This window comes from Bombina bombina, chromosome 5 (assembly GCF_027579735.1).
Source record: "Bombina bombina isolate aBomBom1 chromosome 5, aBomBom1.pri, whole genome shotgun sequence".
In the NCBI taxonomy this organism is placed as follows: Eukaryota; Metazoa; Chordata; class Amphibia; order Anura; family Bombinatoridae; genus Bombina; species Bombina bombina.
The window spans coordinates 64144974-64168192 of record NC_069503.1 but is presented as its reverse complement, the minus strand read 5'-3'; the positions used below and the strand labels follow the sequence as shown (position 1 = coordinate 64168192).

General features: G+C 41.0%; 1 protein-coding gene across 1 annotated transcript in view; it reads left to right on the top strand.

Moving 5' to 3' along the window:
* The window catches only part of LOC128659866 (oocyte zinc finger protein XlCOF6-like), a 98605-nt gene extending 75619 nt beyond the window's left edge, over positions 1 to 22986 (top strand). The window contains exon 3 of the mRNA XM_053713442.1: positions 20587 to 22986. Within this exon, the coding sequence (XP_053569417.1) occupies positions 20587 to 22265 (1679 nt within the window). The 3' untranslated portion in view covers positions 22266 to 22986. The remainder of the gene's footprint in view (positions 1 to 20586) is intronic.
* The last annotated feature ends 233 nt before the right edge of the window (positions 22987 to 23219 follow it).

Genomic DNA, 23219 nt, shown 5'->3' with positions numbered 1-23219 from the left:
GATGGAACTCACATTGCTCGAGTTTACAAAACAGGCCATTCTCACGTAGTCTCTGAAGAACCCGTGTAACATCAGAACGATGAGCCTCAAGTGTGGGTGAGTGTATGAGGATGTCGTCTAAGAACACCACAACACACTGTTGCAATATATCTCATAGGACATCATTAATAAATTCCTGGAAAACAGCAGGAGCATTACATAGGCCAAAGGGCATTACAAGATACTCATAATGCCCGCTCCTGGTGTTAAACGCTGTTTTTCATTCGTGGCCCTCCTTGATCCTAACGAGATTGTACGCTCCTCTCAAATCAAGTTTAGTAAAAACCGTAGCTCCCTTTAGGCGGTCAAAGAGTTCCGTAATGAGTGGAATAGGGTAAGCATTCTTAATGGTAAGACAATTAAGACCCCTATAATCGATGCATGGTCTTAACTCGCCACCCTTTTTCTTCACAAAGAAGAAGCCAGTACCTGCAGGAGAGCAGGATTTGCGGATGATTCCCCGCGACAGAGCATCGGCAACATACTCCTCCATAGCACAATTCTCTGCAACAGACAGAGGGTAAACCCGGCCCTGAGGAGGAATGGCTCTGGGTTGCAGGTCTATGGCACAATCGCAAGACCGGTAAGGAGGCAACGTACCGGCACGCACCTTGCCAAAAATGTCTAGGAACTCTCAGTACTCCTCTGGCAATTGAGATACCAAAGAAGTGCACAAGAATTTAACTGGTTTCCGAAGACAAGTGGAAATACATTGCGGGGACCACGACAAAATTGCAGACCTGCGTCAGTCGAGACTGGGATTATGCTTTTGGAGCCAGGGATAACCCAGAACAACCGGAAAATGCTGAGAGTTTATCACCTGGAACTGGAGGGTTTCAAAATGGAGATCCCCAACAGCCATGGACAACGGAGCAGTTTCATGAGTAACGAGTGCGGGCTGAAGGGGCCTGCCAACAAAGGCCTCAATAGCAAGCGGAACGGACCGAGGCAAAACAGGAATGGAGTGCTTTGATACAAAAGCACTGTCAATGAAATAGCCCGCAGCACCAGAGTCAACAAGAGCCTGGGTTACTATGGAGGAGTCCACCCAGGAAAGGACAACCATGGCCAAGGTTTCTCCTTAAGCGGTTCCGGGGACGAGGATAAACCAACCAAGGCCTGCCCCTGACAGGACCTTAGGTGTGAGCGTTTCCCGGCTGTGTAGGACAAGACTTCAAAAGGTGGCCCTGTAACCCACAATAGAGGCAGAACACCTCCCTCCTCCTAAAGGCCCTCTCCGCCACGGAGAGACGCGTGAATCCCAACTGCATCGGCTCAGCAGTAACTGGTGACTTAGGACTAGGAGGCATGGGAGGAGAGGGAGGCATGGGTGTGAATGAACACGTAGGAGACAACGGAACAAGAGGCTTCCGCAAGCGCTCCTTGAAAGAGGGCCTCTCTCTGAGTCTGATGTCAATTAGGATAAAAAAAGACACCAATGCCTCGAGATCCTCTAGTAAATCTCTGGCAGCAACTTTGTCTTTAATCATATCAGAGAGCCCATGAAAGAAGGCGGCAACAAGGGCTTCATTGTTCCAACCAACCTCTGCGGCAAGCGTACGGAACTCAATAGCATACTGAGCAACAGATCTTGTACCTTGCTGAATGGACATGAGTCGTTTAGCAGCAGAGGAGGAGCAAGCCGGAACATCAAATACCCTTCGAAAGGAGGCCACAAATTCAGGGTAATTTGAAATCACAGGTTTATTAGTCTCCCACAAGGGATTAGCCCACCTGGTTCAAAAACCCTCTGCACTAAATAGGATCACCTCCATATTTCGCTGAGGTAGAGGTGCAGAACCGAAACAGGAGCAGCCATAACTTATGGGACACTTTGGTCCAAATGTGCAGTGCGAGTCAGCAGGGTTTGCAGGGCTAGTGCAAATTGATCCAAGTGGTGATCCTGTTCATCCATCCTGGAAATGATGGCATGTAAAGGTGGATTATTAGCACCATCAGGATTCATGGCCTTTGCGTAATGTCAGGGTGCCAGGAATCAGACTGAGATGAGAAGTGCAAAAATAATCACACTTTTATTAATAATAAAAAGTCCACAAGTCAAATAACAAGCCAGGAGTCAAAACCAGAGCTGGTAGTCAGATGAGCCGAGTCAGGAGCCAAAGCGAATAGTAAGACGAGCCAGAATCAGGAACAAGGAAAACAGCAGAGACAGGAACAAGCCAGGGATCAGGAACCAGGAAGGACGTCAGACAGCCAGGTAATACACAGGAACTCTCAGAAACAGGTCTGAGACAAGGCAAAGCATACTGAACAGAGGTCCTTTAAATAATAAGTTATGACATCACAATTCTGAAACTGCATCCTGTCTCACACAGATGATGCACACCAGTATGGCCATAAAATGAAGTGCAGGAAATGAGCAGCATCCCCCACAATGCACCATAGTCAGCAAGAGAAGTGAATAAAATGGCTGCCAGCAGCACATGACAAACAAAACAGGGAAAAACCCTTGACAGTACCCTCCCCACAATGACCCCTCCCCCGCGGGAGGACAAAAGGAATATTGGGGAAACGGGCATGGAAGGCACAGAGGAGGGCGGGAGCATGAACATCAGAGGAGGGAACCCAAGAACGCTCCTCCGGACCGTAGACCCTCCAGTGAACCAAATACTGTACACGGCCCCTGGACATACGAGAGTCAATAATGCTGCTCACCTCATACTCCTCATGGTTGTCAAAGATAGGATGGAGATGAGGCAACACAGTGGTAAACCGATTACAAACCAATGCTTTCAAGAGGGAGACATGAAAAACATTGGAGATGCGCATTCCAGGAGGAAGGTCAAGAGCGTAGGCCACAGGATTGACCCGTCGGAGTATTCGAAAAGGACCAACATAATGGGGAGCCAGTTTATTGGAAGGCAAACGAAGGTCCAAGTTGCGGGAGGACAGCCAAACTCTCTCACCAACCTGGTAGGAAGGCGCGGGCAGATGCCTACGATCAGCCTGGAACTTTTGGCGCTGCATAGAACAATGAAGTCAATCCTGAATCTGTGAACAAAGATTTTAACACCTTTCAGTGAAACAAAATTGAACCCAATACTCGAAAGAACAGTAAGGCTGGTAAGATACGTTTTAAAACTTCACCTTTATTTAGACTCCGTGAGTAAAAAGACAAAGGCACAGTACACAGACCTGACTACCGCTGACGCATTTCCTGCCCTATTGGGCACTTCATCAGAGCTACCTGACAGGTGTGTAAAGGCTCCTTAAGAACAGGATATGAGCTCTACACACCTGTCGCATAATTAAATATAACAACAGAAAAATAATATAAGTAAACACCAAATCTAATGTGTGAAATAATAATATAAATTATGCATATTAAATAAACTTGAAACAATTATATACATAAGAAAAGAATACATATATATACAAAGATACTAAGACTATGTTTTCTTATAACATTATACTACTGAATCTGCACATTAAAAACGATAGTACAATCAAAGTCTGGTGGGCAGGGGCTCATTCTGTTACCCTTAAATTAGATATTCAGAGACTAAATCCCAGTGACTATTTGCTAACTTAAATATGATCAAAACATACATATAATATATGGAGTTATTAAATGTTTTAGTCAATCATGATCAACCCACATATAAAATATATTCATTCATTTAGATATACACTGAGAGCAGAAACCGCAAAGTGTCCCAATACATATTATACCATATAAAAGTCAAATGCTAAAGAGTACAAATATATTGAGAGGGGCACAAACAGACTGCTCCCAGTGAGTCCAAACATAAACGAAATATTTATGTCAATATGTATAATCTTGACCATACCAAAATCTAGATATATTTTGAATTTCAAATTCTCAGTATATAAGAAACATTTACATGTGAAACATAATGAATCCAAAAATAACCCCAATATTTTGAGATTTATATATTGTCAATGAACAATTTGATGTCACTAATTTTGTTAATACCAAGAGGAGCACCAGTTTTTAAAGTGTGAATCCAGTAAACCTCACGCTTACTGAGTGCTGCATTTCTATTCCCACCTCTGGGTCCTAGTTTGACTGCCTCAATTCCTTGAAATTTAAAACCAGCTGATTTATCATCATGTAAAGCAAAATGCTTAGCTACAGGGGTTTTGGGAATTTCTGCCTCAAGAGAAAGCAAATGTTCTCTTATTCGATCTTTAAGCATCCTAGATGTTAACCCTGTATATTGAAAATTACAGACCTTGCAAGTTAAAAGATATATAACAAAGGTGGAAGTGCAAGAAATATGCTCTTTAATCTTAAATATCTGGCCTGTACTTGTAGAGGTAAATGAATCCCCAACTGTGGCATGACTGCAACTCTTACAAGGTCTAACATTACATTTATAAAAGCCTGGTTTTGATGTTAACCAATTAGTTGACTGTGTACTGAGTGAGCTCTTTTTGCTAAAGCAACACAGTGGTAAACTGATTACAAACCAATGGTTTCAAGAGGGAGACATGAAAAACATTGGAGATGCGCATTCCAGGAGGAAGGTCAAGAGCGTAGGCCACACGATTGACCCGTCGGAGTATTCGAAAAGGACCAACATAATGGGGAGCCCGTTTATTGGAAGGCAAACGAAGGTCCAAGTTGCGGGAGGACAGCCAAACTCTCTCACCAACCTGGTAGGAAGGCGCGGGCAGATGCCTACGATCAGCCTGGAACTTTTGGCGCTGCATAGAACAATGAAGGCAATCCTGAATCTGCACCCACGTGGAACGGAGTTGCCAGAGATGCTCCTCCAAAGCCGGAATACCCTGAGACATGAATGAATCAGGCAACAAGGATGGTTGAAACCCATAATTCACCATGAACGGGGATAACTTGGAGGAAGCATTAATAGCACTATTACGAGCGATCTCTGCCCAAGGTAACAGTTCAGACCAATTATAATACACAGGAACTCTCACAAAAAGGTCTGAGACAACGCAAAGGCAAAGCATACTGAACAGAGGCCCTTTAAATAGTAAGTGATGACATCACAATTCTGAGACTGCATCCTGTCTCACACAGATAATGCACACCAGTCTGGCCATAAAAGGAAGTGCAGAAAATGAGCAGCATCCCTCACAATGCACCATAGTCAGCAAGAGAGGTAAGTAAAATGGCTGCCAGCAGCACATGGCAAACAAAACCCTGATAGCTTATTTGAAGTCGAGTAAAGCCCCGCCTCAGAGAATTACAGCTCATTCTACTAGGTCAGTCTCCACTTCATGGGCTTTTAAGAATGAAGCTTCAGTTGATCAGATTTGCAAAGCAGCAACTTGGTCTTCTTTCCATACATTTACTAAATTCTACCATTTTGATGTATTTGCTTCTTCGAAAGCAGTTGTTGGTAGAAAAGTTCTTCAGGCAGCTGTTTCAGTTTGATTCTTCTGCTTATGATTTAAGTTTTTCCTTTCATTTATGTGAATAAACTTATATTTGGGTTGTGGATTAATTTTTTTCAGTGAATTGGCTGTTTTTATTGTATCCCTCCCTCTCTAGTGACTCTTGCGTGGAGTTCCACTTCTTGGGTATTGCTATCCCATACGTCACTAGCTCATGGACTCTTGCCAATTACATGAAAGAAAACATAATTTATGTAAGAACTTACCTGATAAATTAATTTCTTTCATATTGGCAAGAGTCCATGAGGCCCACTTTTTTTTTTTATGGTGGTTATGATTTTTTTTGTATAAAGCACAATTATTTCCAAATTCCTTTGTTGATGCTTTTTACTCTCTTTCTTTCTTTTTCACCCCACTACTTGGCTATTCATTAAACTGAATTGTGGGTGTGGTGAGGGGTGTTGTGACAGACCCCTCTGTCAACCTCCCTACGGATTATGGATTCAGGCATTATGTTAAGTCACCCTGTGCCCATTATAGGTACAGGGTGCAAATCCAACAGTACTGGAGGGGTTAACTTCAGTTTTGAGTAATAGTTTTGTCTAAGACAGTTGGAGTTGTTTTTGAAGCAGAAGTAAGCAGGAGAAAGACTATAATCAAGTATCTGAGCAAAAGGACCTGATTTTAAAGAAAACACAGAGCTCTGAGAGTTGAAGGAGAGTGTCAACCAGGTGGGAGACCTGCATAAATACCGGGCATATAGCCCTGAATAAAGTAGATTCTGTTTTACCTTCAAGACGGAGCTTGGTCTCGTGTTTGTGGGGAAATTAACTGGATTTGTGTGTTGCTGATCCCGTATTCATGGCATCTTTCATCTGGTATTAACCCTCGATAGCAGGGTTATACCATAACAATTGGTGGCAAGCGACGGGATGGTCTTCATCGGCCAGAAGAGCAACTACACATCCAGACCTAATGGAATACCGTATGAAAGGCTGAAAAGAACCACCCTTAAAGACCTGCTAGAACAACGGGGCCGACAGCCCAGTAACCTCAGGAAGAGGGAGATTATTACAATACTAACCGAGATGGACGGAGTACCAGGGCCCGAAGGAACCAATGAGCCCAGCATATCAGACAGAACCCCCAAAGAAGCAAGCTTTGACTGGGAGGTTAAAATAAGACTGGCACATTATGGCCCCAACCCGTCTGCCGAAATTATCGACCGGGTCATAGCAGCCGTGGAGGCCAACCTACTTCGCCACAGCAGCGCTGCAGCAGCCCAAGTCACAGCAACCCCAGTGGAAAAGAGAAAAATACATTTTGCAGCTTTTAAAAACTTCATTGAAACAGAAGGAGAGATTGATGGGTACCTTGCGGATTTTGAGAGGCAATGTGCACTACACAAGGTACCCGGCGAGGACTGGGTCACGATATTATCTGGAAAATTATCCGGCCGGGCCAGCGAGGCTTTTCGGGCCATTCCAGTTGAGGAAGTCGGGGATTATAATGCTGTAAAAGAGGCTCTGCTCTCCAGGTATGCGATTACATCGGAGGCATACAGGAGACGGTTCAGAGACACTGTTAAACTAGCTGGAGATTCCTAAGTCAAGTGGGCATATAAGGTGCACCGCACAGCAGCTCACTGGATGGCGGGGTGCCAAGCCGTATCTGGGGAAGAGGTGCTGCAGCTATTCCTGTTGGAACATTGCTTCGACAAGTTATCTGCAGGAGTTAGAGAGTGGGTTCGGGTCCGTAAACCCTCCACCCTGCATGAAGCTGCTCACCTGGCAGATGAGTATACGGATGCCCGCAAACTGGGCACTGCTACCACTAAGATCCCTGCCAGAGTCGAGTACAGACCCACAGTCACCCCAGCAGCTACCAGTTACCAACCCCTGGCACACCGCTCTACCAGCCACGAACTATCCTAAGACAGCCCGGTTCAACTCACGGGATTACTCACAGCCTATTCAGTGCTTTGGATGTAAGCAACTAGGGCACAAAAGACCAGAGTGTCCCCTAAACACAGCGAACCAAGCACAGTCCTGGAGAAGACCCCCCGGCGGAAACCCACGTAACCCTCAGCCTGCTGCCAACTGCATAGAGAAGGAAGAATGCTGGGGCATCCTACATGAAGCAGACCCTGTGCAAGCTGCCCACCCGGATAACCGGCAACAGCACCGGCAACTGGTTAAAGAGAATGGGAAGGAGGTCAGTGGTCTACGGGATACTGGTGCTACCATGACCCTGCTCCAAAAGAACTTGGTGTCTGAGAACCAGCACACCAGAGACACTGTGGCTGTGAGGGTAGCAGGGGGCGCTGTGTTCCGCTTACCTGTTGCCCGGGTACATTAGGATTGGGGAGTGGGCTCTAGACATGTGAATGTGAGGGTCATGAAGGACTTACCAGCTTATGTTCTACTTGGAAATGACTTGGCCCCTCTTGTTTCTGCCTACGCTCCCATGGGTCCCACCGATGTTAACCTTGTGACTACCCGTGCCCAGATCCGTGCCACAGAGACTGACCCACCTGCTGCTGAGCCCCAGGATGCTGAGCTCAGTAAATCTCTGACCGCTATTGATACGTGGAAGTCCCGTTACAATGTGCTGATAAGGAGAAGAGTCAAGTAGAGGATGAAATGGTCACGTTAAACAATCACGTAATGGTGCTAGTGGGAGAGAAGAGGAGAGCAGAGGAAAAAGCACGTTTAGAACGGGAATCTCTGCTAGACAAGCTGCACCGACAGACCTGGTATGTGAAGCAAAATTAGCGCACGACTGAACACAGACTATTCAGTAAGTACAGCTTTACATCAGAGCTCCCCAGAGTTCCTAAGAAAGTGTCCTGGCGTGGGTTAAATGTTAAGCGCACACTGGCTGTGGAGAATAGCAGAGGTGACTGCTACATTTCTCCCAGTAGAACCTTTGTGACAGCTGGGGGGTGGAGCTGTCAGCATAGAGAAGACAGAGAACAGCGGTACGTTTACTTGCAGTGTTTCAGCCTCCTGTATTTATGGGCTTCTCCCTTAGATAAGGACACAGTAACAGGTAGTGTGATGTTGTTACAAGCAAGAATTTCCTGCTACTAGTCTGTCTGCTGAATGAGTGGGGAAGGGGGAGCAGAGAAAAGACTTAGTGCCAATGAAGCATATCACTACATGTCATCTGAGTATACAAATCTCACAGGTCAGATAAATGTGTGTGTGTGTGTGTGTGTGTGTGTGTGTGTGTATATATATATATATATATATATATATATATATATATATATATATATATATATATATATATATATATATATATATATATATATAATGCTTGAATGTATGGCTTGATCTGTGGTCTCTTTCGACATTTGACAAAGCAATATTCAACAATGTTAAATAAAACAAGAATAAAAACTATATATATATATATATATATATATATATATATATATATATATATATATATATATATATATATATATATATATATATATATATATATATATATATACATATATACAAAACACGGAAGCGGACTGCACTCCAAGACCGGACCGGGTACACATCCCATGACCCAGCAACATGCTCAGCCCTGGGTGCTCAGTGGCACTCACAAAAAGCTGTGCTGTCACAGGGTCACAGGCAGTTAACCCCAGACAGGAGTGGGTGCAAGAACCATAGGGAAATTACACAACACATAAAGAAAACCCAGCACTCACCAGCAAGCTCTGAGTTTGTGTTGTATTAATTTGTTTTGTAATTTCCCTATGGTTCCTGCACCCACTCCTGTCTGGGGATAACTGCCTGTGACCCTGTGACAGCACAGCTTTTTGTGACTGCCACTGAGCACCCAGGGCTGAGCATGTTGCTAGGTCATGGGATGTTTACCCGGTCCGGTCTTGGAGTGCAAGTCCCCTTCCGTGTTTTGTATATTTCTGGGTGATTACATATGCCTGTGCACCCCTCCCTTGTTCACGGTTTATTTGGATTTGATAGCTTGCATTGTGTGGCTGTGTTAGGGACCTGAGCTTGTCCCATTTGGCCAGATGCGGTAACTAACCTTTCCATTTTTGCTTTAAATCTTTACTGTGAGCTTGCTGGTGAGTGCTGGGTTTTCTTTATGTGTTATGTGTGTATGTGTATATATATATATATATATATATATATATATATAAATACCCAACAGGATCCCACACTCACTGCTCCTTATTCAGCCTCCGGGGTGCTCTTCAAACAATTGATATACCAGAAGAAATAAGAAAGGCACTCTCCGTATTTAGTAGTAAAATAACTTTACTTAGGTGAACGTTTTCGGGGTCACCCCCTTCCTCAGACCTTACAAAACAACAAAACAGTGAACTATTTAAGTGCTTACCTGGTGACGATCCTGCCAGAGTCTGTGGCGTCCTCCTAGCGCAACTGCGCATGCGCAAGAGTCAGTACAGAGGCCCTGGAGGTTCAAAAGAGTCACCAAGGCAAAAAAATTGTGATACCACAAAAAAACATAAAAACAGCGATATTAACGTGTGTATTAAAATCATATGTACACAGAGCACAGTATCATAGAGATGGTGACTATTGGACCAATATCTTGTAGGTATGATGTGAAAAACTGTGTAGGCATGGTGTTAGTGATAGTGGTATCAACTACCTAAGACTTCTATATGTATAACGGCTAGGATGTGTTACAGAGGATATATCAGAATTACACTCAACACTTTGTCACAGGGTAACAATACTCAGATAGTACCCACATAAGTATATATATCTCGGCAAGACAGAAATGTATAATGTTGCTAAGCAACCATGTACACAACAACTCCAAACGTAACCAATCCGTCGCAACTAGACTTAGCATACATAACGGTCAGAAAGTCAAACGTATTACAAAGTCTATATCCACAATCAACTGCACACACAGTGAAAGGGGAAGTATACAAACAAAACCCCAAGTGTTTAAACATCGGCGCAACAGATATAAAATCTGTTTCTAGGCAACCATGTATATGCCTCTCAATGTCAGACACATTAGTTGCAGCAAAATTCAGCGTGTGTAGCGATCAAGGTATCACACCAGCCCCTCAGTAATCATACCAAATAGTGAACCATATTAGATAAAGTTTTTAATCTGTCACCTGCTGAAGGACTTATTATACCACATATAAAAAGTGTACAGTTACGAAATGCCCATTAGTCCAAATATTACTATTCGTAATATGCATTAGTTGATATTGACACCACACCACCGGCCATATAGCGCTAGCTATCTTCAATACACTGGCCTAACCAACGGTAACATCAGTGCTCAAAAGGGCTCAAGTATTAAATCTTAATATACATACCCTATGTAGAGACATCAAATTATATGCGAAAACAAAAACAATAGAACAGTTTCAATATTCCAAATGGGACAACCAATCACAATCTAACTCAAACATATTATTACCTCATATGTTGTCAATCATCATACCCCACAGTATTAGTTCATGCAAAAAACATGTAATATCAAACATCTAAGATGATATTGTTAATAAACAAGTGAGATAAAATATGTAAAATAGAACCTAAGAACCCAAACCAGATGAGGAGCTCAAGAACAGTTAGACAGGTAACTACACCAAATAATGTTAAATCGATAGATCATTAAGGTACAGATAGGAATACAACAAACCAATATCAAATAGTGCAGTCCTTACAAGAAGCACTGCATGTCAAAATGGACATTCAGCCCCCTTAGGGACCAAAGTGTCAAGTGTGAAAATCCAGCGACTTTCCCTCTGTAAGAGCACCCTACCTCTGTCTCCACCCCTCACTAGGGGTGGTACGTGGTCAATAATGATGAAACGTAAGTCTGTGTTCTTATGTCTTGCCTGCAAAAAATGTCTGGCTACTGGTTGGTCGGATTTACCATTCTCAAGTGCTGCCCTAATGGCCGACCTATGGTTGGCCATTCTGGTGCGGGCATCATCCTGTGTCTTACCGACATAAAACTTGCCACATGGGCAGTGGATCATGTATATGATGTAGCATGTGGTGCATGTGACTCTATGTCTAATAGTAAATTTTCTGTTAGTCCATGGATGTGTGAAAAATTTACTCTGGGTCATCCCACTACATGTAGTGCATCCACTGCATCGGAAGCACCCATTTTTGGTGGTGTCTAACCATGTTTTAGACTTATAACTAAGTCTGTTGTCGGGTCGCATCAGATGGTCCCTTAAAGAGGCCGCCCTCCTATAACCAACCATAGGTAAGTCCATAGACTCGCAAGGCAGTTTTTTGTCAGTGGAAATGATGTCCCAATGATCTCGTAGTATGTTAGGTAAAACGACCTTCTCAGGAGTAAAAGTGGTCGTCATTATCAGCCGTTCCCTGGATGGTGTCTCAGGTAATGTTTTCTTTAGAGCCTCATTTTGTGAAATGGTGTGGGCTTCACTGAAAGCCACATCAAGATGTTCTCTATTGTAGCCCCGCTGCTCAAACTTCATCCTCATCTCATCAAGTTGTATAATTTTGTTCTCTAGGTCACTATTGTTCCGTGTGACCCTCTTGAATTGGGACTTAGGCAGGGCCTTTTTCAAAAAAGGTGGATGACAGCTTGTACCTTGGAGGATTGAATTCATGTCGGTTGGTTTTTGATATAGTGTGGTCTTCAAACCCTCACCAGATTTATATATCCTTAAATCTAAGAAATCCACTGTTTGTTTATTGTGAGTCATCTTGAACTTTAGGTTACTGTTAGATTGGTTCAGTTCATCAAACCAAATCATAAGGTCTTGTTGCTCACCCCGCCAGATCAAGAATAGATCGTCTATATATCTGCGGAAACATATTACCCGTGGATCCTTGAATAGCATCGTGCCTAGGGTCTCAAACTCCGCCATATACAGATTGGCATAGGATGGGGCCACATTGGACCCCATCGCTGTGCCCGATATCTGTAAATAGAATCCTGTCTCAAACTTAAAGTAATTCATCTTAAGACAGTACTCCAATAGTTGTAGTACCGCATCAACAGGTGGACCAACATAGGGATATTTGAGAAGAGTAGATTTGATCGCCGCCATACCGTCCTCATGCGGTATAACCGTATAGAGGCTGGTTACATCCAGGGTAACCAGCACATCATCCCCAGTTAAGTTTTCGATACCCTGTAGTAATTTCACCATCTCTATGGAATCCAGAAGGAAAGAGTCCATCTGTCTGACTAATGGTTGCAGGATATCATCAACGTATACAGCCAATGTTTGTAATATCGATCCCCTTGCTGATACAATTGGACGTCCTGGAGGTCGCACCGGATCTTTATGGACCTTGGGTAAGGTATATATGATGGGAGTTATAGGAAAGTCAACCAGCAAAAATTCATATGTAGCCTTTGATATAGTATTAGTTGAATATAATATATCAAGGTATTTATCAATTGTTTTTTTGAATTCAGAGGTGGGATCCTGTGTTAGTCTACGGTATGTCTTCTTGTCATCCAGCTGGGATATTATTTCATCCCTATAGTCCTGGTAGTCCTGTAGGACCACTGCACCGCCCTTATCCGCATTGCGGATTACCAGCTTGTGATTCTCCTTCAACCCCTTCAAGGCCTTCAAATCTGTTTTAGAAAAGTTGTTTCTTGTAGGATGCTCTTTGTCCAATGTATCTTCAAAGTTCTCTTTTATCATCCGTGTGTATGTACTGATACTCGCACTTGAGGATTTTGGATCAAATCTACTTGGTTTCCTGAATTTTTCCACCTGGGCGTCAGTCTGTCCAAAATGCTCCTTGAGGCGAAGTTTCCTGTTGAATTTATATAGGTCGACATGTAAATCAAATCTGTCCAATTTGGCAGTAGGTACAAAGCTTAGTCCTTTCTCCAATATTTCAATTTCAATAGTTGTTAGTTGGTGGGAGCTGAGATTGATTATATTACTCAGTGCCACCCCCCGGCGCCAACGTCGGGGTGGTCTCCCCCTGGAGGATCCCCTTGCGATTGTGACCACTTCTCCTGGGGTGTGGCCTCCCCCGTAGGCGTTTTTTGACCGGGTGGTCATGGGTTGGGAGCCTGTGGTAGTGCCCATTACTACTACCTCACCCTGTTCAGGGTCAGAGCTATTGTCAGAACTTTCAACGGTGTTCAAATTTCTGGGTTTGAATGCCCGAGGTCTCCTATTCCTAAAGGCAACTCTTCTTTCTTCAGGGCCTAATAGCCATTTATAGACTCTTTTCTCTCTGTAGTCACTAGTTACGGCCTCCCATTTGCGTTCCTTGAAAGAAATGAGTTCTTTTTCATATTGGTCCACCTGGTTCTTGATCTTAGATAGCCAGTCTTCCTCTCCATCATTCAATAATTTATCATGGTGCTGTGTTTCAAAGGTCTGTATTTCATTTTCTACTTGTTTTAATAATGTAGAGACTTCCTCTATTACCAGTAGAACCAGATCCAGCGAACATTTGTTCAAAATCCCACACCACTTGACGCAGAAGATAGTATTATTGCGTCCAATGGTGGGGACATTTTTGACCCTAAAACCCTTAGGGATAAATGATTTCCTGTGATAGTCAGACAGGTAGCAGCCATGTAATTTTAAATCAATTGCTCTTTTCTTCAGTTTAACCAAATGATTATGCAGCTGCTCTGGCTGCTCTCTCTTAGTTCTAATGGCTACTTCATCAAATCTTATTCTGCTGGCATCAGCCTCACTGAATTGGAATACTGAAGCTCCCTCCACTCCATCTGATTCACCAATCTCCTGTGGCTGTGTCTGTGACATATTGTGTACTCAGTCACCACACCAAGTGATGTGTGCTGTTAAAAGCAAAAATATCCCTCTTAACAAAAATTGTCAAACAAGAATATGCAGAAAAATAGTCCAGGTATATGTAATCACTACAGGGTGCAGAGATCAAACACTTATTACAAATACCCAACAGGATCCCACACTCACTGCTCCTTATTCAGCCTCCGGGGTGCTCTTCAAACAATTGATATACCAGAAGAAATAAGAAAGGCACTCTCCGTATTTAGTAGTAAAATAACTTTACTTAGGTGAACGTTTTCGGGGTCACCCCCTTCCTCAGACCTTACAAAACAACAAAACAGTGAACTATTTAAGTGCTTACCTGGTGACGATCCTGCCAGAGTCTTTGGCGTCCTCCTAGCGCAACTGCGCATGCGCAAGAGTCAGTACAGAGGCCCTGGAGGTTCAAAAGAGTCACCAAGGCAAAAAAATTGTGATACCACAAAAAAACATAAAAACAGCGATATTAACGTGTGTATTAAAATCATATGTACACAGAGCACAGTATCATAGAGATGGTGACTATTGGACCAATATCTTGTAGGTATGATGTGAAAAACTGTGTAGGCATGGTGTTAGTGATAGTGGTATCAACTACCTAAGACTTCTATATGTATAACGGCTAGGATGTGTTACAGAGGATATATCAGAATTACACTCAACACTTTGTCACAGGGTAACAATACTCAGATAGTACCCACATAAGTATATATATCTCGGCAAGACAGAAATGTATAATGTTGCTAAGCAACCATGTACACAACAACTCCAAACGTAACCAATCCGTCGCAACTAGACTTAGCATACATAACGGTCAGAAAGTCAAACGTATTACAAAGTCTATATCCACAATCAACTGCACACACAGTTGATTGTGCAGTTGATTGTGGATACACCCCAGGAGAAGTGGTCACAATCGCAAGGGGATCCTCCAGGGGGAGACCACCCCGACGTTGGCGCCGGGGGTGGCACTGAGTAATATAATCAATCTCAGCTCCCACCAACTAACAACTATTGAAATTGAAATATTGGAGAAAGGACTAAGCTTTGTACCTACTGCCAAATTGGACAGATTTGATTTACATGTCGACCTATATAAATTCAACAGGAAACTTCGCCTCAAGGAGCATTTTGGACAGACTGACGCCCAGGTGGAAAAATTCAGGAAACCAAGTAGATTTGATCCAAAATCCTCAAGTGCGAGTATCAGTACATACACACGGATGATAAAAGAGAACTTTGAAGATACATTGGACAAAGAGCATCCTACAAGAAACAACTTTTCTAAAACAGAATGGAAGGCCTTGAAGGGGTTGAAGGAGAATCACAAGCTGGTAATCCGCAATGCGGATAAGGGCGGTGCAGTGGTCCTACAGGACTACCAGGACTATAGGGATGAAATAATATCCCAGCTGGATGACAAGAAGACATACCGTAGACTAACACAGGATCCCACCTCTGAATTCAAAAAAACAATTGATAAATACCTTGATATATTATATTCAACTAATACTATATCAAAGGCTACATATGAATTTTTGCTGGTTGACTTTCCTATAACTCCCATCATATATACCTTACCCAAGGTCCATAAAGATCCGGTGCGACCTCCAGGACGTCCAATTGTATCAGCAAGGGGATCGATATTACAAACATTGGCTGTATACGTTGATGATATCCTGCAACCATTAGTCAGACAGATGGACTCTTTCCTTCTGGATTCCATAGAGATGGTGAAATTACTACAGGGTATCGAAAACTTAACTGGGGATGATGTGCTGGTTACCCTGGATGTAACCAGCCTCTATACGGTTATACCGCATGAGGACGGTATGGCGGCGATCAAATCTACTCTTCTCAAATATCCCTATGTTGGTCCACCTGTTGATGCGGTACTACAACTATTGGAGTACTGTCTTAAGATGAATTACTTTAAGTTTGAGACAGGATTCTATTTACAGATATCGGGCACAGCGATGGGGTCCAATGTGGCCCCATCCTATGCCAATCTGTATATGGCGGAGTTTGAGACCCTAGGCACGATGCTATTCAAGGATCCACGGGTAATATGTTTCCGCAGATATATAGACGATCTATTCTTGATCTGGCGGGGTGAGCAACAAGACCTTATGATTTGGTTTGATGAACTGAACCAATCTAACAGTAACCTAAAGTTCAAGATGACTCACAATAAACAAACAGTGGATTTCTTAGATTTAAGGATATATAAATCTGGTGAGGGTTTGAAGACCACACTATATCAAAAACCAACCGACATGAATTCAATCCTCCAAGGTACAAGCTGTCATCCACCTTTTTTGAAAAAGGCCCTGCCTAAGTCCCAATTCAAGAGGGTCACACGGAACAATAGTGACCTAGAGAACAAAATTATACAACTTGATGAGATGAGGATGAAGTTTGAGCAGCGGGGCTACAATAGAGAACATCTTGATGTGGCTTTCAGTGAAGCCCACACCATTTCACAAAATGAGGCTCTAAAGAAAACATTACCTGAGACACCATCCAGGGAACGGCTGATAATGACGACCACTTTTACTCCTGAGAAGGTCGTTTTACCTAACATACTACGAGATCATTGGGACATCATTTCCACTGACAAAAAACTGCCTTGCGAGTCTATGGACTTACCTATGGTTGGTTATAGGAGGGCGGCCTCTTTAAGGGACCATCTGATGCGACCCGACAACAGACTTAGTTATAAGTCTAAAACATGGTTAGACACCACCAAAAATGGGTGCTTCCGATGCAGTGGATGCACTACATGTAGTGGGATGACCCAGAGTAAATTTTTCACACATCCATGGACTAACAGAAAATTTACTATTAGACATAGAGTCACATGCACCACATGCTACATCATATACATGATCCACTGCCCATGTGGCAAGTTTTATGTCGGTAAGACACAGGATGATGCCCGCACCAGAATGGCCAACCATAGGTCGGCCATTAGGGCAGCACTTGAGAATGGTAAATCCGACCAACCAGTAGCCAGACATTTTTTGCAGGCAAGACATAAGAACACAGACTTACGTTTCATCATTATTGACCACGTACCACCCCTAGTGAGGGGTGGAGACAGAGGTAGGGTGCTCTTACAGAGGGAAAGTCGCTGGATTTTCACACTTGACACTTTGGTCCCTAAGGGGCTGAATGTCCATTTTGACATGCAGTGCTTCTTGTAAGGACTGCACTATTTGATATTGGTTTGTTGTATTCCTATCTGTACCTTAATGATCTATCGATTTAACATTATTTGGTGTAGTTACCTGTCTAACTGTTCTTGAGCTCCTCATCTGGTTTGGGTTCTTAGGTTCTATTTTACATATTTTATCTCACTTGTTTATTAACAATATCATCTTAGATGTTTGATATTACATGTTTTTTGCATGAACTAATACTGTGGGGTATGATGATTGACAACATATGAGGTAATAATATGTTTGAGTTAGATTGTGATTGGTTGTCCCATTTGGAATATTGAAACTGTTCTATTGTTTTTGTTTTCGCATATAATTTGATGTCTCTACATAGGGTATGTATATTAAGATTTAATACTTGAGCCCTTTTGAGCACTGATGTTACCGTTGGTTAGGCCAGTGTATTGAAGATAGCTAGCGCTATATGGCCGGTGGTGTGGTGTCAATATCAACTAATGCATATTACGAATAGTAATATTTGGACTAATGGGCATTTCGTAACTGTACACTTTTTATATGTGGTATAATAAGTCCTTCAGCAGGTGACAGATTAAAAACTTTATCTAATATGGTTCACTATTTGGTATGATTACTGAGGGGCTGGTGTGATACCTTGATCGCTACACACGCTGAATTTTGCTGCAACTAATGTGTCTGACATTGAGAGGCATATACATGGTTGCCTAGAAACAGATTTTATATCTGTTGCGCCGATGTTTAAAACACTTGGGGTTTTGTTTGTATACTTCCCCTTTCACTGTGTGTGCAGTTGATTGTGGATATAGACTTTGTAATACGTTTGACTTTCTGACCGTTATGTATGCTAAGTCTAGTTGCGACGGATTGGTTACGTTTGGAGTTGTTGTGTACATGGTTGCTTAGCAACATTATACATTTCTGTCTTGCCGAGATATATATACTTATGTGGGTACTATCTAAGTATTGTTACCCTGTGACAAAGTGTTGAGTGTAATTCTGATATATCCTCTGTAACACATCCTAGCCGTTATACATATAGAAGTCTTAGGTAGTTGATACCACTATCACTAACACCATGCCTACACAGTTTTTCACATCATACCTACAAGATATTGGTCCAATAGTCACCATCTCTATGATACTGTGCTCTGTGTACATATGATTTTAATACACACGTTAATATCGCTGTTTTTATGTTTTTTTGTGGTATCACAATTTTTTTGCCTTGGTGACTCTTTTGAACCTCCAGGGCCTCTGTACTGACTCTTGCGCATGCGCAGTTGCGCTAGGAGGACGCCACAGACTCTGGCAGGATCGTCACCAGGTAAGCACTTAAATAGTTCACTGTTTTGTTGTTTTGTAAGGTCTGAGGAAGGGGGTGACCCCGAAAACGTTCACCTAAGTAAAGTTATTTTACTACTAAATACGGAGAGTGCCTTTCTTATTTCTTCTGGTATATATATATATATATATATATATATATATATATATATATATATATATATATATATATATATATATATATATATATATATAATGAAAAAATAAAGAGCACTCCACTGGACTTATAAATAAACACACTTTACTGTTGTAAACGTTTTCGGACAACTGTCCGTCCTGAGGACGGACAGTTGTCCGAAAATGTTTCCAACAGTAAAGTGTGTTCATTTATAAGTCCAGTGGAGTGCTCTTTATTTTTTCATTGTGTATGCCTGTTTGGTGCACCCGGGGCCAGAGCTGTGGAGACTAGAGTGCGGTGTGTACTTTTTCTTTGATATATATATATATATATATATATATATATATATATATATATATATATATATATATATATATATATATATATATATATATATATATATATATATATATATATATATATATATATATATATATATATATATATATATATATATATATATACATACATACATACATACATACATACATACATACATACATACATACATACATACATACATACAAATGCAATGACACTTTTTTCTTTATTCTGATGAAGGGGTCTGTGTGAACCCCGAAACGTCAAACCTTTGTTGTTGACCCACTACAAAGAAGACCTGAGAGTGCATTTGTTTGCTTCTGTATGTATTCCATTTTTGCACACAGGCAGATGTCCCAGGAGGGTGGATTCACTTTTTGAGAGCGTATTATATATATATATTAGTGTGTGCGTATGTATATGTGTCTTTGTGTATATGATTGTGTATGTAAATAAATGTGTGTGTTTATAATTATTATTTTATTAACAGTTTCTTAATTTTATAAATATCATAGTTTAATATTTATAATTTACTAAATAATCGTAATAATATATGTTTGTGTATATTTGTGTGAGTGAATATACATGCGTATATATGTGTGTGTTTGCATCCATGGCTATGCTGATGCGCTATTGAGTTATTTTTTATGGGGGGCCCAAAAAAAAAAATCTTGCACCAGGGCACCCTGTCTATTTGCTCCGCCACTGGACAGATCATATCCAACAACTGCCTAACCCCACCCCAGACCTGGTTCATTACTCAGAACACCTGCAACTTTATCTTCCCCTGCCCTGGCCTCTCTCACGTAACACCCATAACTACACTTATGCCTACCTTGCTCCCATGTATGGAACACCCACAATTACCCCAGTGTTTCCCACCCCAGAACCACCACTCAATTTTACAGTGAGTATTATTAAACTAATAATGTTTTTCGCTGTTTATATAAATAGAACAACCACAGCCGAAAGCTAAAGATTATCATAAGATCACTGCTTCTTACCCTCTCAAAACATTGCACACTGTTGATTAGTCTGTGATGATTAAGACATCATGTTCTCACCCAACTGGTTGAGCATGAGCCGGGCAGGGCTGTATGTGCAGTTGCTTGTACAATGTTAAATGAGGATGATAGATGCACCTCTCTTGCCCAGAATACAGATGTACTTGTTCCCTGGCTGAGAACTTTATCCACACACACCTTGTTTAATGCGGCCCTATAACTTATTTTCATCAGTAATTTAGTTTACTATGATGTAGTAATGTTTACATTCTATGTCATCCTTTTTTAATTTGTGATTTACAGGTAAATAAATTGAAAAATACAAAATGGAAGACATTTTTAAGTATAAAAAATCATATTTTTTTATTGAGATGGATTATATTATAATGAATAAACAGTCTTATTTTTTTTATTCCATTTCTTTTTATGTAGACAAACACGTCAATAGTTCATATCTATCCTTCACTACAGGAAGCATCAGAATGATACCGCAAACTCCAATAGTCTCAGACACCAATGACTATTCACAAACATTGGGAAATTCACAGCAGATTTTTAGAGAAGATGGTGAATTGGCAGGAACAGGGCAGCAATCATTATGTACAGAGAGTAAGTTAACCATCAAACAAGAGGACAACATTTATGAAATTATTATCCCCGAGGATCAACCACACACATTTAATGAGGCTTCAAAACATAGTAAAGAAGGGATAAGTCTAAAGTCTAGCCAAACGATTCATACAAAGGAGCAACCTTTCAAATGTACAGAATGTGAGAAAAGCTTTAGATGGAAGTCTCAGCTACTAGAACACTACAAAATTCACACAGGTGAGAAACCACACACATGTACTGAGTGCAGCAAATGTTTTACACGAATGAATTATCTGAAAACTCATAAAAAGATTCACACAGGAGAAAAGCCTTTCACATGTACAGAGTGTGGAAAATGTTTTATACAAAAGGGTAATCTGAAAAAGCATGAAAGGAGTCACACAGGAGAAAAGCCTTTCACATGTACAGAGTGTGGAAAAAGTTTTATACAAAAGGGTAATCTGAAAAAGCATGAAAGGAGTCACATAGGAGAAAAACCTTTAGCATGTACAGAGTGTGGAAAATGTTTTACAGACATGGGTAGCCTGAAAATTCATGAAAGGAATCACACAGGAGAAAAACCTTTCACATGTACAGAGTGTGGAAAATGTTTTACAGACACGGGTAACCTGAAAACTCATGAAAGGATTCACACAGGAAAAAAGCCTTTCACATGTACAGAGTGTGGAAAATGTTTTATACAAAAGGGTGATCTGAAAAAGCATGAAAGGAGTCACACAGGAGAAAAGCCTTTTACATGTACAGAGTGTGGAAAAAGTTTTACAGAAAAGAATACTCTGAAAAAGCATGAAAGGAGTCACACAGGAGAAAAACCTTTTGCATGTACAGAGTGTGGAAAATGTTTTACAGAGAAGAATATCCTGAAAACTCATGAAAGGATTCACACAGGAGAAAAGCCTTTCAAATGTACAGAGTGTGGAAAAAGTTTTACAGAAAAGAATAGCCTGAAAACTCATGAAAGGATTCACACAGGAGAAAAGCCTTTCAAATGTACAGAGTGTGGAAAAGGTTTTACAGAAAAGAATAGCCTGAAAACTCATGAAATGATTCACACAGGAGAAAAGCCTTTCACATGTACAGAGTGTGGAAAAAGTTTTACAGAAAAGAATAACCTGAAAACTCATGAAAGGATTCACACAGGAGAAAAGCCTTTCACATGTACAGAGTGTGGAAAAAGTTTTACACAAAAGAGTGATCTGAAAACTCATGAAAGGATTCACACAGGAGAAAAGCCTTTCACATGTACAGAGTGTGGAAAAAGTTTTACACATAAGAGTAGTCTGAAAACTCATGAAATGATTCACACAGTAGAAAAACCATTCACATGTACAGAGTGTGGAAAAAGTTTTACAGATAAGAGTAACCTGAAAAAGCATGAAAGAATTCACACAGGAGAAAAGCCTTTCACGTGTACAGAGTGTGGAAAAAGTTTTACAGAAAAAGGTAATCTGAAAAGTCATGAAAGGATTCACAAGGGAAGAAACCTTTCATATGTTTAGAAAGTGGAATAAAGGTTTTTATTGAAATCAGTTATCACAGACCAGCAAATATTTACACACAAATAAACTTTATATACACAGTGTACAAACCTTTTTACAATTACCCTAAAGAGGACACACTCTCTAAATAGCATCAAAAAAGATCCTATTGTAAATAATACTTTCTAAATCCCAGTTATAAAAGCCCCAGATTGAAAGTGCTCTCCTGCTGTCCTTTGTTCTTCTATATATGTGCACCTCAGTTTCTCTCATATCAATGTGATAGAATCCAAACACCACACAGGAATACAGTCAAATTTTTGCCGTGGGGGGGGGGGTGTCCCTCTTAAATTTTGAAATGTTGCAAGGTATGTGTACCCAAGGAAACTGATTTTACTTCATGAGACACAATATCAGTAACCGGTACATACATGATCATAATCAGTTTAATTTAAATGGCTACTATAAACTACATGTATACTGGGTATGTAATATGTGTGTCATGTTCTGTAACTTGATATTATGTCTGTTAGAGGTTTTCATGTTAGACGCCACAAGAACTGATAATAGCACATACTGTATATATAAAGGGAACATTATATGTCTGATAAATCCCTTTGTATCAAGCGCACAAGTGTTAGGTATATTTATACCATTGTGTGCCTATATCATGTAATGCTGCTTTTTACTATATGATGATATACAATGTTTTTTCATGCAAATAAAAAGTGATTGTAATCCAGACCAGTATTTTGTGTTTTTTTTTTGTATAATTAAAAACTCAATATCACAGAATAAACATCATCAAATACAGAAGCCAAAATTGACAGTGAAAGTTAAAGGGACAGTCAAGTCCAAAAAAACTTTCATTTTCCAAATAGGGCATGCAATTTTAAACAACTTTCCAATTTACTTTTATCAACAATTTTGCTTTGTTCTCTTGGTATTCTAGTTGAAAGCAAACCTAGGAAGGCT